Source organism: Onychostoma macrolepis, chromosome 15 (assembly GCF_012432095.1).
Source record: "Onychostoma macrolepis isolate SWU-2019 chromosome 15, ASM1243209v1, whole genome shotgun sequence".
NCBI classification, from domain to species: Eukaryota; Metazoa; Chordata; class Actinopteri; order Cypriniformes; family Cyprinidae; genus Onychostoma; species Onychostoma macrolepis.
The window spans coordinates 19,973,065-19,988,798 of NC_081169.1; the positions used below are offsets into that span (position 1 = coordinate 19,973,065).

The 15,734-nt window shown below is 37.1% G+C and overlaps 1 protein-coding gene and 1 long non-coding RNA gene across 17 annotated transcripts in view; one reads left to right on the forward strand and one right to left on the reverse strand.

The window, feature by feature from the left end:
* Positions 1 to 3,115: 3,115 nt before the first annotated feature.
* LOC131554139 (uncharacterized) lies at positions 3,116 to 11,545 on the forward strand. Its single transcript, XR_009274347.1, has 2 exons — positions 3,116 to 7,131; positions 7,292 to 11,545. It is a non-coding gene; the product is annotated as an uncharacterized LOC131554139 (long non-coding RNA).
* msi2b (musashi RNA-binding protein 2b) overlaps positions 9,117 to 15,734 on the reverse strand; it is a 277,265-nt gene continuing 270,647 nt past the window's right edge. For 9 of the 16 annotated variants that reach the window (XM_058799283.1, XM_058799287.1, XM_058799294.1 and 6 more), the window contains one exon: positions 9,117 to 13,828. In XM_058799283.1, coding sequence (XP_058655266.1) covers positions 13,784 to 13,828 — 45 coding nt within the window. In that variant the 3' untranslated portion in view covers positions 9,117 to 13,783. The remainder of the gene's footprint in view (positions 13,829 to 15,734) is intronic. The other 7 variants (XM_058799296.1, XM_058799293.1, XM_058799286.1 and 4 more) reach the window with 1 other exon arrangement.

A 15,734-nucleotide genomic window follows, 5' to 3' on the forward strand; every position in this document is an offset into this window, starting at 1 on the left:
TGGCTTCACAACAACTCCGTGACTGTTCTTGAATAGCCCAGCCAGAGCCCTGACTTAAACCCAATTGAGCATCTCTGGAGAGACCTAAAAATGGCTGTCCACCAACGTTTACCATCCAACCTGACAGAACTGGAGAGGATCTGCAAGGAGGAATGGCAGAGGATCCCCAAATCCAGGTGTGAAAAACTTGTTGCATCTTTCCAAAAAAGACTCATGGCTGTATTAGATCAAAAGGGTGCTTCTACTAAATACTGAGCAAAGGGTCTGAATACTTAGGACCATGTGATATTTCAGTTTTTCTTTTTTAATAAATCTGCAAAAATGTCAAAAATTCTGTGTTTTTCTGTCAATATGGGGTGCTGTGTGTACATTAATGAGGAAAAAAAATGAACTTAAATGATTTTAGCAAATGGCTGCAATATAACAGAGTGAAAAATTTAAGGGGGTCTAAATACTTTCTGTACCCAATCTATATAATAAACATACAAAATACTTTGTAGTTTCTGATCAGGATAATTTAAAATGAACTGGTGAAGGCAAAACGGTGATTCAGTTTGATGCAAACTTCAGGATGTAACACTTTACTTTATACATTCATATGAACGTTAACAAAAAAAAAAAAAAATCTTGCTGTTGATTTTAAAAAACTCCATGGACGCATTATGTGTCTACTGCTCCACAGATTGCATTCAATTTCAGACTATAACAGCTGTCAATATAATGCACTTTGGCCCAAGCGGAGGCTTTCTAAATAAACTGTTTATGTCTATCCAAATGTCTGTTCCCTGGCAGGCATGTTTTCTTTCCTATAACAGTTCATCTTAAGAGTGCTATTGTAAACACACGGCCTATGGTCTCTTCTCCATTCTCAATTAACTTGTCCCGAGTCAAGCCTGTAATGCACCACCTTGTTTAGACCCACATATACACACCTAACACTCATTCTATAATTGCCAACTTCACTTTAGCGCATCTATTTCTTATGGAATATCGATCGACCATATTTTGACTCCGTACAGCGCAAGAGTTATTTAGGCTTTCGACGTGCAAAGCTAAACTCTGCTACAAAATGCATCGCATTCCCCAAATCCTTTGATTGTGAAAGATTGATTCCTCCCTTCTTTATCCTAATGATGATGTTGGATACTCTTACACAGAGACTTTGATAGATGAAAGACGGCTAGATAGCTACACAGCGTGTCATATGATTAGCTTTTATGTTTTCCTTTGAGACCAGTTTATAATGTGGCAAATCTCTACAGAGAAACAGCGTCATGACAAAGGATCTGGGTTTGTGTCAGCAATTCCTGAAGTCTTGCAATCAAATGCCAAACATGATTAATACCCTGAGTGGTAAAAGGAAAAGTGGGTAGACAGAGACGAGAAATAGAACGAGAGCGAGAGGGGAGAGGGACTATCAGTGCTCAAGATAATTTACTTGAGGGACAACCGAAATCTATTCAGGAAGCGTTGCTGGATTAGTAGAAACTGCCTTTAATTAACAGTGACACTGTGCAACCTGTTCCATACGAGCGGAATACCAAATATTTAACTCTCTGATCTCATTATAGAAATAAACACATGGTGTGCACATTGACAACGGCTGTTGACTGTGCCAAAAACGTGTCCAATCATGGATCCTATCCTCCACAGAGTCTTACTCATGCAAGCATTCGCTTTCCTATTATAAATGCAACTACAAAGCATCACTAATGGCTTCTGAATTATTTACTCCGGATACATTTTTAGCTCTCCATAAAGCCTAGGCAATGGCTTGTTCTGTCTTTGCAGATTGTGTAAATTGATTTTCTTTTACTTGTTTTTCTGGATTGTTTTGATTGCTGAGCGTTAACTGACACCCACTTCGTTCTTCAGTCTTTTTGCTTTGTTTCATCACCAGTTGAATATTTTATTTAGTAGGTGAATCATAATGTAGAATGAAAATAAATTCACTAAACGGTTACAGTACGCCATTTTAGTGCAAAACCTGCGTTTATACACTAATCATCTGCAATCTATTTTAATCAGGCGCTAAATACATTCAAATTTGAAGTCATTCTCATTCATTTCAGCACAAATGTGCCACCTTTGAGTTTAAATTGTGCTTATAATAGATTGCATTTTATTCGCAAAACATAAAACTAGCACTTCACTGCCAGCGCAAAGCAGGTAGTAAACTAAATTTAGTTTCAAATAGTCATTTATGTGCATTTTCTAGCAATCATGTCTGCAGTAATTGAACAAATGATGGAGTGAATAAACATACCTCAACACACAGCGTACAAAAGCACACTTTCCATGTATATCCAGTCTCAATAAAGTATGGCATATCATCGTAGCAGGAGTTGTGTTGTGCTTCCCAAATTGCAGTCAAAACTTAATTTGTGGGCATGTTTGTGCTGTTACCTGATTTGCATAATTCCTTTAGTGATTCGGGCGCTAAAACAAATAATGCAAATAAACCATGCTATCATTCATAGTGAAAACTTTGATGGGTGCTCTCTAATGCTGTGCGATGCATAATAACACCAACATTGATTGGCTGTTTTATTCTTCATTATGCCAAGAACAAAGTAATGACATGACTTATATGCGATACAGGAAATGTGAGAGGAAGTAATGGGGCGGTATGTTGATTCCTGGCACTACTATAACCTAACCTAATAAACGCAACCTGTTTGTTCCCAAAGTTAACATCTGCCAATTAATTGGAAATCGTCCAATTTATAGAATTGTTTCAATCTGGGTAGATTTTTGGTTGCCGTTTAGCGATGTGATTACCTATGAGGATGTATAATTGTGTATGAAACATCATAAGGAGAAGGATTTATTTCTCTCTTGTCAGGTAATTATATTCAGATGATTGCATACTTAACTTTCCCGAAGAGTCGAGGTTTGGCTATTTATCCACTGCTGGGAGATGCTGTAACTACACCATGTGGCTGCACCATCTTTATCATTCAAACATTCAGAAATAGCCATGTACTTAAAATTTGCAAGCAGCATTTAATTTGACATTTTTTGATTTTGACCAGACTTAAAAGCATAAAAAGGACCTTTATTGGCTCAAAAACAGTGCAAATACATCAGATTACAAATCACACACTTCTAGTGGTTTGAGCAGCTGCTATTGAAGTGAATGAGAATTGTGCTTATAATTGGCAAAGATACTCATCTACAAAAATATTACTGTTATTTTATTCAAGAGAGGCTCTGTGACTCCCAACTTTCTTTAGAAACATGCTGAGTTAATACGAATACAGTGTTGACTGACATGAGAACTAAATGCATATGGAAATGAACAAGTCTTCAGTCAGCGATTTTTCTCAGCATCACACGGCTTTCACGTAAGCGGTCTAGGAAAGTCTGAAAATAACTCTCTTCTGTATCAAGCAGATCTAAATGTGTTTAACTTACAAATGAAGTTTGCCAGCGCATCAGCATACTATTTCACTGGCGCTAATGAGAGCTGAAGAGAGGCTAGAGGGGCTTTGTGGGGTCTAACATGCCAACTGTGGAATATGCAAACTAAGCCCGAGTCAGGGGCGCATCAGATTGGCCACGCACAGCAAATTTGCATGCGAGCCCAAGCAGCGCTGCTCTCGGGTTGCTGCGACGTCGCCCGCCGTGCCACCGCAGTCCCCAAGAGTCAATGTAGCTTGATTACACTTCACACTCACCAAATTATAATGCAAATAACGTTCCAGCCATTAACCATGCAAACCGCTTGAAATGTGCACGTGTCCCTACGGTGTGTGATGTAAATTGCTATGTCACATTAAAAGTGACACCGGTAATTCTGCACATTGTGAAGTTATTGGGTGCCAGATCTTATGAGCCGTTGTGACAGCTATGCAGATGAGTGCATTTTGCCGTACAGAGTCAATTTGACACAGTCACAGGAGAGAGATTGCTTTTTTTAAGCATAATGAAACCACACAAATTAAGAAATTACCTTTGAGCAAACCCAGCCCTCCTCCCCATCTCACCGGAAACCCTACAATTTCCGTAGAGTCAGAATAGCTTCAGAATTAGTCAGACTAAGAATTATTTCACATTCATGTTCATTCATTTCTCATTTAACCATAACCGAATGATTAGAATATGGCCAGCTGAGAGGATTTATTAGAGGTAAGGAGAGCCTTTCCTACCTTCACATGTGGGATATGACTGCCACAAGCTTAGTTAGGCCATTTATTATCATTTTATTTTCAGAATTGGGTGTTTTTTGGACGCTTTACTGTGCCAGAGGTGGATTTTGCCCTCATTTACATTCCGATGCCTTTCCTACGTAGATTTGATTGTTTTTGTCCTGTTCTGGTTGCAAATATTCTAAAACTATGATAATCCATCATAAATATATTAATTGTTATATTTAAAGCAATTAATAAACATTATATAATGAGTGAAAAAAGAGCTTAAGATGAAAATGTCTGAAGAAAAAAAAAGTATTCAAGTAATCTAAGAATTTTTTATTGTGTGCCATTTCCAATTACACGTGTTTTTTTTTAGTATACAGAGCCACAAGTGTACATGAAACACCCTTGCTGTGTTGTGTATTGAAGAACACAAACAGGCTATGAAAGTAGATTTTTATGCAAAACAAAAGCACAATAACAAGTTGCGTTTTGTCTTTGAACAAATCGAATCATTTTAGTCCATATGTCCCACTCACTCAACATGTTAGGATCTCTTTTTGCTGACATATGGCTCTCCCAGCTGATTCAGTGACATACATAATGCCTCAGACAAAGCCGTCCTCTCTCTTTGACGTTAAGAGGCAGATGACTGTGCGACTATAAAAAGTGTCAGGAGCGATTTAATTTCCCTCCATCTGTCTGAGTGCTAGTACACTAGGTGGGTAAGCACGCTGTTCTCCCCTCTAACATCACACCTCTCTTGCAATCGGAGCTCATCGCATGCTCCTGCTTTAAACACACATCATTCAGAAGAGGGCTCCTGAGAGGGCTGATTGGCTCCTAATTAGAGAGCTTTGTTAATGACAGGTAGTGTCAGATGCTAATGAGGCCCTGATTGGAGTATTGGGGGAGTGGAGATGATTGGGATGTCTCGCAGTTAGAAGTCAAATACTCATCAGCAAAGACAAGGGGCTGAACAGGTTTCTAATCCCGAAAAACTGTCTGGGTTCATTCAGAACGGGACGGTCTCCGTCTCTCTGATCGCACTTGAGGTTAATGCGTGATCACATGCGAACCCTTGTGCTGCTCCTGACACCTTAAACGATTGCGGATATCCATTCTATGAAAGTCGCAGAACTCTTTCGGTCATCGATCGCTCAGCCGAGAGGAGCGAGTGATGAGGATGCCATTATGTTTTTCATCAACAACCCACTTATAAAGTGTCATCTGCTAAAAATTCAGTTTCCATTGTGGATATGAAGAGGCATGGTGGGTGGACAAACTCTAGTGGAAACGATCTGATTTTACAACTTTGGCCTGCGCTTTCCCAGTGACACTGCAATAAGATCATTTATCAAGCACCGTACACCTGCTGAGTAATTAGAGGCCCTGCTGTTAATTACAGTTTGATCATGCATTGAAATTCAATCAGGAGAGCTCTAAATAATGGACCACAACTGGTATATAATGCTGGTCATTATCACAAAATAAACCCTGACAGCGTGAATGGGTCTCGTGTCTCCCTGAAGGGGTTTATTTTGTGATAATGACTGGCTGATTATACATTAATGTACGATTTATTGTACATTATTCTGCTTAGTAGACAGAAACCAATTACATATGGACATGAAATCATGATTGATTGAGTTTGAAATGACTTTATATGAGAATAAAAAGCTAAGTAGGAAATAGTCATTATATTTAAGTAACACTACTGTATGTAACACTAGCAAAAGGGCCATCAACAGATCGTGATATTGCTTTTATAGAACAGATCAATAAACAGGAATTTGAAATCGAGTAACTTACATTTTAAAAGCAATATTGGGTCTATGTAGGCCTACTTAATGACACACTATTGCCAGTGTTTAATTTTCATCCACCGACAGTTTGAAAAGGAACCACAGTGAACCATTCCTGAATTAATTCCTAAACGAATCTTTTCTGGGCCTTGACAGTGTTATTTACTTGGCAGTCAATGGGACAGTCACAAACCTCCCGGTTTTTATCCAAAATATCTTAAATTGTGCTTTTACGGGTTTGGAACGACATGGGGGTAAGTGATTAATCATAAAATTTTCATTTCGGGGTGGAGTATCCCTTTAAGGCCCATCACACCAAGAACAATAACCATCAACAGAGTGTACACAATATTTCTGGTCTGCGGCTTTAAATTCCTGAGCTCTTTAAAACTTCTGATTGGATGGATGTAAATGGTTTTTATAGTTTAGCAGCTGGAAAAATGACTCAGAAAATAATTCCAACAATATATTTTCTCTGTATCAGCTTCCTAATTCTTATATAATCGTTATTAATTGATAATTCTTTGTTGTGAATGGGCCTTTATAAAGTGAACAGTCTCATTGATGCTGGACTACTCTCTTACAGTGGGCTATGCTCCATGTCAGCCAATAAAATTCAAGGACTGGAACTATTTAAAATAATATTTATATATAACTTTAGAATGCTGCAATCGACCAATCAGAACCAGAGCACCGTGTAATAAAGTCCCTGGTTAAACAAACACCAACAAGAACATAAAAGTAGCGGTGAAACCCCCTCTGAGTTCTTTCTTGTGTATATAAAAGCCTTGTGTAAAGCAAAGCTAGTTACTAAAACACTTCTCCGAGAGGCTTTGGGAGCGAGCAGCCCGTACAAACACACCGGCAGACCTTAAAGGTAGGGCAGCTCTGTCTTAAATATACACCAGAGAACCCAGAACTCTCTAAATGAGTTCTCTGGAGATCGTTCCCGACACCTGCAGTCATTTTTCAAACGATTTAATTGGTGTACTTAAGTCAGCTGATACCTACGCCAGTGCTTTGTTGCTAGGCATCGTGACATAAAGGTCCCCAGGTACAATTAACCCCATTGTGACACCGCGATGTACACAGAGTGTTTTCGGAAGGGACCAACTTGAGCAGACGTATCTCTGATGGGGTTTAACATTAATTCACGACCATCATCACTGGGACTTGTGCTTTATACTAAGGTAATGACCAGCTTTTCCCATACTACTACTACAAGTGGCAAACACCTGCTCGCAAGTACATATACAACACAAAGAGACTCCCGCTTCCTTACTATGAGATCCACGCGCTTTCAGAGGACCTGTTTGACAGAATCGCGTTTTTTTTTCTGCGATTGAACAGGTTAGGATGCAGTGCTGCAGCTCTCCTGTCTAAGTGGTCTCCTGATAAGAGGGAAGCTGAGATTTCTCTCAGTATTTCTCTCCTGGCAAACAGTGAACACAATGAGTCATGACACTATCCAAGGGCTCCAGTGAAGTGTGTGGGTGGACAGCTACAGTGATAGTGACTGTATGAAGAGAGCTTGCTCATCCAGGACTCAGAGAGAGAGAGAGAGAGAGAGGAGAGGAGGCAGGGTGGAAGATGGATTTCCACACATTTATAATAGCTGTCACACCTTACATTCAGCAAGGCAATTTCACATTTGAGAATGGGACAGCGACTCAAATTAAAAATGACATTAATTTCTGCCAGCCTGCACACATTGCGTTTTTCATCCCGCTTGAAACACCTCTTGATTAGGCTCTGGGAAGACACAAACGTACCGCACAACAATAGGACTGTCTGATTGGATTCCGTGTACAGTACGTCTTGGGGAAAAATGTATGAAAGGGTGTTGTTTCTGAAATCATGTTTTCCCCCTGAACATTCCTCTATTTGTTTCTTAAGTCTTTTTTTTTTTTTAAATCCTGCACTCTAAAACATTTCTAATTAGGAATGGAAGACAAAAACAGTCCAAATCGAGATGTAGCTATTGTTATAGTTGAAACCAACTCGACAACCGGAACATTTAGCAGTGTAATTTCAGTGGCAGAGATATCTAAGCCACAGACTTTATTATCTAAGATGGTCTGAGGCTATCGACTTAAATTCTGACCTCTTGAGCTTTATTTGAACCAATTGTACTATGAAATATTTTTGTCTATGGTGTTACATAAGGATTTCCCATTTTTCTGGTGATTCAATTTTAATGTCTCACTACTCATTTCAAAACATTTTATAAAGATCGCTATGACAATTTTTTTTCACTTAATTAAAACAATCTTTGTATTTTAGGCTTATAAAATAGACATCAAATGGAGAGCCAACACAGTACCAGATTATTTAAATGGTAACATTCTGATAAAACCAAACATTTAAAAATATCAGTATTATACCATGAACTGCACATGCCCAACAATATGCAAGATTACTTACAAAAAATGGGCAGAATTTCAAAACCGACAATTTTATAAATGCATAAACAACATAGAAGTGTGATTTATAGTCATTACAGTTGGAGGGTTTATTTTCTCAATGTCAACCGAATGAATTTGGTTTTGTGTGCGCATGGCAGCCACATAATGTATTCAGAAACCATGTTTATCCTCTTGGCAAATGAACTTGTATTTATTATTTGCATTACCTTGCATAGTTTTGTTCATGGTTATCAAGGATGAGGGCATGTCAAGAACCCTGTCTGTGTTGGCATCGGTCTAATCTAGCTGCTTCTACCAAGTAAAAGATGAATTGGTGCCAAAAATACAATAATAGGCACAGACTTGGAAATCAACAATAAAAGACACTTGTTCCTTTTAAGCCTATTTATGTTGTTATTCTATCTATGTACCCTTATTTCAGTTGAATTGCATTTATTTTATGCCTGTGACCCTTTCAGAACAGATATATGACCCACCAGAGGAAAAGCATTACTCTAATGAAACATTACTACAATTATCTAACATATATCTATGTATGTAGCCTTTAACAAGTCAGAATCAAATTTACAGATGTAAACAAATGTGAGAATGAAAACAAACTTACACAAGAGCTGTTGGGCTCTGTATTCAACTTTGTGCATTTTAATTGTTGTGCATGTTCTGGCATACAATCTTTTGCAGGTATATTCATTTCTTTTGAATCACAAATCAATTGCTTGAAAAAAGTTGAAAATAAAAACCATGAGTGAAATGGTTCAAAACTCTTTTATTTTATTTGTATTTTTTATTATTTTTTTATTTTTATTATTTTTTTTTAATCTTTTCCAGACAAACACATTGATTTCTGGACCACAGTAGAGGATGGAAACCTTTCACAAACATTTTTTATTATTATTATCATTATTATTTGAAAATACAAATATAAAATTATACTTTCCACATCTGAGATGTGAGAGACCCCCATCCACTTTAGTTTATTTTACAACAGGGCTTGAGCAAGCCATACAAGAAGACCTGAAAGATGCTTTCAGACGTCAGTCCGTTCAGTCAGTTCTCGCGGTAAAAAGTCCGTTAACATTAAAAAATGGGCAAGTGTTAGGAATGGGCAAGGCAATCAGCGAGGCCGAGGCCTCAGGAGAAAATGGGAGACGTGTGTCAAAAATAAGACCCTCCACCTAAAGACACCAATATTGACTGTACCGTCCCCATTGAGCTACACGTCCTCGTCAGGTTTACACGACACATTCTGCAGCTAAACTACTACCGGGCCTCCAGGTACATCTGCTGCAGCTCCTACACGATACATGATTCAACAGCCAATGAAACGAACAGTGTGGACTAGCTTCAGTTCACCTACGATGATGAGTCATGAGGCAGTTTCAACAATTTAACAAAGAGATATATACACTATACATATATATCTTGTATATGTATACAAGTATACTGTACATTAGACGTTACAGTGTAGAACGTTTTGCTGCTTTATTAGTGGGATGATCGTTTTGGCCATTGCCTAGCACTTGCCGCAAAATTCAAGTTTAAATGGATACGGTAGTTCACTCCCAAAATCACTCAACACCTTCCAGGTCATTTTCTTTTTTTCATTTTCATTTTTTTTTTTAAACCAACAATTTTCCAATGATTTAACTAGTCTAGCAAGATGTGTAACATTCATCCGCTGTAAACTGCTGTCCATGGAAAACAAAATGATGGCAACAGAGCCATGCTACCTTAAAGTCCAAGCTACAAGACCAAATTACGGAAAAACGGGGTAGGCTAACGAATGCGAATGGAAAAGACTGTTTAAAAGGGTTGCCAGCCTTCATTTTAATCAAGAGTCACAGCAGAGGGGAAATGTGCTTCATCTGCTGTTAAACATTTGCCTTCAGATGCTTAATCACGGACCGTCTAAATGTGTACCAAGACCTAAATGGATGCTGGATACTCAACTTGTCAAGAAAGAGACACCCAACTAAGAACAACGAGCCACCTAGTGTTGCAGTTTAAAAAGATGTCTTCAGTAAGAAAACGCTGTGCACGGTTCATTCCGACAGCACCTTTAAATTTAGCTCAAATGTATTGAATAAACTTGAGATAGACACCTTTCATTAAAAGTTGTGCTGATCGTAACTCGCTAGTAGCATAAAAATCTCCCTTGCGAAGGTGGCTCATGTTTGATATCCCTGAGAACTGATGTGATTCAGGAATACAGATTCAGAGTGACACTGGATTTACACTAAAGTCAAGCTAATTAGTGTGACATGCTGTCTGGTATCGAACGTAGATGCTGAATTAAAATGAAAAGCTGGCAATGCAGTTAAAAAGTACAAAAACAATCATATCGTATGTCCCAGGTGACTCCAAACTAAAGTATGTATTAATCTAGGCTTAAAAAAAAGAAAAAGTAGCGCCGCAGGCCACTGGGATATTTTTGAAGAGTATAAATATCAAAAACCTATGACAGTTTTATCCATATCTATAATGATTAGCCTGTATCATCATCATTACTTTGTTAGAACTCATTAAAAAAATATTTATGAATTTTTCATTCGTGTAATAAAATCACCCTCTTCATAATTATAGCTTGTGTCCATCTTAAAAAAGAATGAAAGTAAAACGGTTTTGCATATCTAGCGTTAGCATTTAAGGTAGTATGGCACACCCCTTTTAAAACATTCAAGGGTGGGGATCCAATTAATGCCTTGATTACAATTCTGTCATACAGCAATTTCTTTCTCCTAGATTTCATCAGTGAGAGCTTTGGTTAGTTGAAACCATGTGAGACCAGCAAAACAGTGGAACAAAAAGGAGAAAAAAGAAGAAGAAAAAAAAATTACTATGAAAATAACGCTCAGCATTTTTTGTCTTTTTGTCTTTAAATGATTATAAAGAGAAAGTTCTATCCTTACTGGTCCTACGATTGCTAATGAATACCTCTACATCTTAACATTAAGTACATAACACCTACGACTACTCACTAAAGAGAGAGTGAGATATAGAGAAAGGGCAAAACGACAAAAGGAGAATGAGAGGGGGGAAATGTGAAAAATACCAACCAAGAAGTGTATAGACCACTACACTGGCATCAAGACAGCACTCTTTTACAAGGTTAAGTCATATTCCTGTTTTTTTTCTTTTTCTGTTGTTTTCTTTTTTTCTTTTTTTTTTTTTTACACACTACTAAAATACAATGATCAACATAAGATTACTGAATGAGGTGACAGGGAATGAAGAGAAACAATTGATAAATACAGTACATAATATCTGTATTATTGTCAGTTATATTTAGTATAATCATTAACATCCACAAAAATATTGATAAAAATCCATCCCTATTTAAATTCAAAACATGTTCGGGATAATTTTCTTTCTTTCTTTTTTTTGTACGTTTGTCTTTTTTAAAACAGCTCAAACAGTTAGCACAAAGTTCTTCTTGTCTTGTCTTTTTTTTTTTTTTTTTTTTAAATCATATTACTTTTATCACGTCTTCTTCTTGAGAAAGAATCCAGCATTCTGCCTCACCTGTTAGTTTAGTGAAATGAACAAAAAAAAAATTAAATAAATGAAAATAAAACATTTTCAACAAGATCGAATAACAGCATACATCAGTCAATTCATATTGTAAATATCATTCATATTTCTAAATGCCATTTGTGTCTCATCAAATCCAGTCCCCACATGTACAACAAATGTGTGTAGCAGCTACTGGTTTCAATCAGTTTCAGTGTTTCTGAGGAAATGAACTATTGCTACCAATAAACTCATCTGTCATCTCTGATATTCTAGAATAAAATCCCTGGAAAGAGATTATTTAAAAGTACAGTCTTCGAATCAATGCAAGCCAAGACTCGAGATTCGTAAGTGTTATCCCGCGTGGAAAGAAACAAACGGCTTCCACAGCGGTCCTTCACATGACCCACGTTAGAGACTGTCAGTTCACATGTGCAAATAGAAAATGATAAATTCTCTCTCACAGTGCAAAGCTTTACTTAATTTCAAAACAACACTTTAATATTTTTTTCAATATCTGTCTCAGGCTAAAATAAATTAATTTGTAATCTCCTTTAAAGTAATTCTCACAGGACTGAGGTAATGGTACAAAAGATTGTTTTTTTCCTAATCGTTGAGCAATTTCAAAACATTTTGAAATATTGCCTTTGTTATTCGAATCGTTCGGCATAAAAATCGTGATGCGCACGGACACTCGATGGGAAAAAGAAGCTCACACCAGAACGCCAAATGAAAGGCTAAGATGAAATGTCTCGACACGGTTTGAAATCATAGTTCATGTGTGCTTTGGATTTTGTCGTGATTTTTTTTCTTTTGTTACAATGCTGATTTCTGTATACCTTGTAAAGTATATTCTCTTTGTAAGCTGTGCACATCTTAACGCACTATCTAATCCATATGCTGGTATGACACCTGCACAGTTGTAAAGCCGACGGTATTTACAAAGCGAGCTAACAGTGTTCGATTGAGTTTAGTCCGTACTGGGGTAAATCACGGCCTTTGTGCTACAGATGGACCTCGGTTACTGCATTGAGCCTCGAAGATATTTTTGCACTGACATATTTCGGCTTGCGCACGATACAACCTCTATGACACCATCACAAAAATATGGTTCTCTCTCAGAAACAGTTTGATGCAGTGAACAGAATAATATATACAGTTTCAGAATTCTTTTCTTTTTAAATCTCATTTCACAAAGTATTAAAAGGAAAGCTTTTTCTTTTCTTTTTTTTTTTCATCGACAACAAAAATGACATTTATAAAAAAGGACTGTGAAAATATTGTAGTCCTCTTATTGCCCAAAATAGGTAATCATGGTTAACAAGACATCACAATAAACATAGAACAGAGCTACTAAGATTTTTTTTGAGTTACCCACTCATTGCGGTTTAGGCTTGAATTAAAAATGTCACCTTTTCAAGCTGAGTCATTTCAATCCGTTTTCTTGCTTGTATGAAACGTGATAGACGAGGGCTGTGAAACGAAACTGCTATTGGAATATTACTACCAAAACAAAACAAAAAAATGACATTTTATGTTTACATAGTCGCTCTCATCAGAGAACATTCAAGAACAATGAAGAACATCTAGAAACTCAAACAAACGTTGGTTGATTCAACGTGTACACAATAAAAAGATGACAAATGCTTCTAAAAGGAAAAACAGTAAAGGAAAAAATAAAATAAAATCCTAATTCAAGGTCAGGGCTACACTAGGATAAAATATTCAAAAGCCAGGTTTTCAGTATAGTACAGCAGATTGTTTAGTTGTTTTTGTTTTTTTTCTTCTTTCTGAGATGATTCTGACGTTTCGGGTTGTTCTTCGTGTGGCGCCATCTCAGCTTTAGATTCCCGTTCAGCGTTGTAGTGCTTGAAGTTTAATGGCCTTTACCTGTACACAGAACCAATTAGAAACTCCGGCCAGTCTTCCCCGGGCCTCCTGATAAACTCTGCTGAAACAAACAGAGAAGCTGCTCAAAATTCACTCATACTTTCAGTAAAATGGTGTGTGTGTGTGTGTAAAGTGTGCTATATCTGAGCCTTGCAAGTGACAAGTTTGAACACATTTTACTACCAAATACATTTTTCCAATAGGAAGAAAAATAAAACTTCCTAAAATTATAGATTTGTAAACAAATACACCACTGTTCAAAAGTATGGGGTCAGTAAGATTTTATGCAGTAATTTAAACAAGTGATAGTAAAGACATATATAACTTTACAAAATATTTCCATTTCAAATAAATGCTGATTTTTGAACTTTCTATTCATTAAATAATACTGAAAAAAAAAATAAAAAAAATAATCACAGTTTCCACAAAAATATTAAACAGCACAACTGTTGTTAACATTAATAATAATATAAATGAATGTTTCTTGAGCAGCACATCAGCATAATAGAATGATTTCTGAAGGATCATGTGACACTGAAGACTGGAGTAATGAAACTTCAGCTTTGCCATCACAGGAATAAATTACAATTTAAAAAATATTAGTTAAAAACATTTATTATAAATTGTAATGATAATTCACAATATTACCGTTTTAACTGTATTTTGAAAAAAAAACAAACAAACAAAAAAAAAAACACTTACCTTTTTGTTTGAACAGTAGTGTAAATTGCGTATGTACACATTTTTATTTTCAAAACTAATATTTTTTTTTTATAAAGAAAACTAATTGTAACTGTATTTATTTCTTTTTAAATGGGTGAACTACAAAACTTTCAGCTCGTAGTTTATAAATTCTGACATTTTGTACAATTCACATGAATTTCAAATACAAACAGTTTTTCTAAAAAAACCCCCCCCAAAAAACAAGGTTTTTAAAAACATAAATTGGCTTTGGAAGTACATTGTGTTTGATGAACTGAAGCTTCCAATCCTACAGAGTAAATCTAGTTTAAACATAAACCATGTATTGATTCAGTCAAAATTCAGTCTGAAAGTCAGACTCACTCCAAAGTCAGCTTCTTGTCATTATAAGCTTCGGTCGTTTAGGCTCAGATACAGAACACACTGGCACTTTTATGTGAACACATCTTATCTACGTGGGGTTCAGACATCGACACGACACATATGTTAGTGTATCAAGCATGCAGAAACTCTTCGAATGTCCATCCAACCAGGAAATGACAAGTTAAGAACCTGCTTCTGCAATATCTCTCTGCTGCTGTTGCTTTCTCTGACTGCTGACATGTACTTCAATCAAACGTTTGGAGAATCCATACAGATGGAGCGATTCTACCTACTCATTAAATCAATCATCCGTTTTGCCTCGAGGACAAAATGAGAAGCTCTTTAGGAAGATTATGGGCAACAAACCGCAGTCCGCAGGCCTCTTATCCAGACGACAGGTCACAGGTAAATGCCATGGAGCCACAGAGTCTGGCGTAATCACACTTGATGCTTCGCCGTTGGAGAGAAAAAAACAGTCTGGGTGCAAATATTAACTAAGTATAGGGGAGGGATTTTGACCGTATAAATGCGCATCCACTTATCCACACACACCACATTTAAATAAGCGAGTCGTCTCCGATTTAGCCATATCTGGCATCTCAGCATATATTCAAAATCACCTTTAAGTCCTTAAGACCTAGCTATACAAGCGCAGTGATTACAAAAACAGTGCCTTATCCGAAAAACCTGATGAATTACATCAGATGGCACCTAAGTCAACAGATTCTCAGCAAAGAGGGCTCGCTTCCAGGTGCACACTAATCAAAGCCGCAACACCTGTGCATAATATCCAAATACAGCACTTCATAGAGGATACGAGTCAATGTGCGTCGGGCGCGCTGTGCCGTGGCTGTCGCAATACAACTCTGGCAGTGAAAGAAAGCAACTGCGCAGTTTTGAGT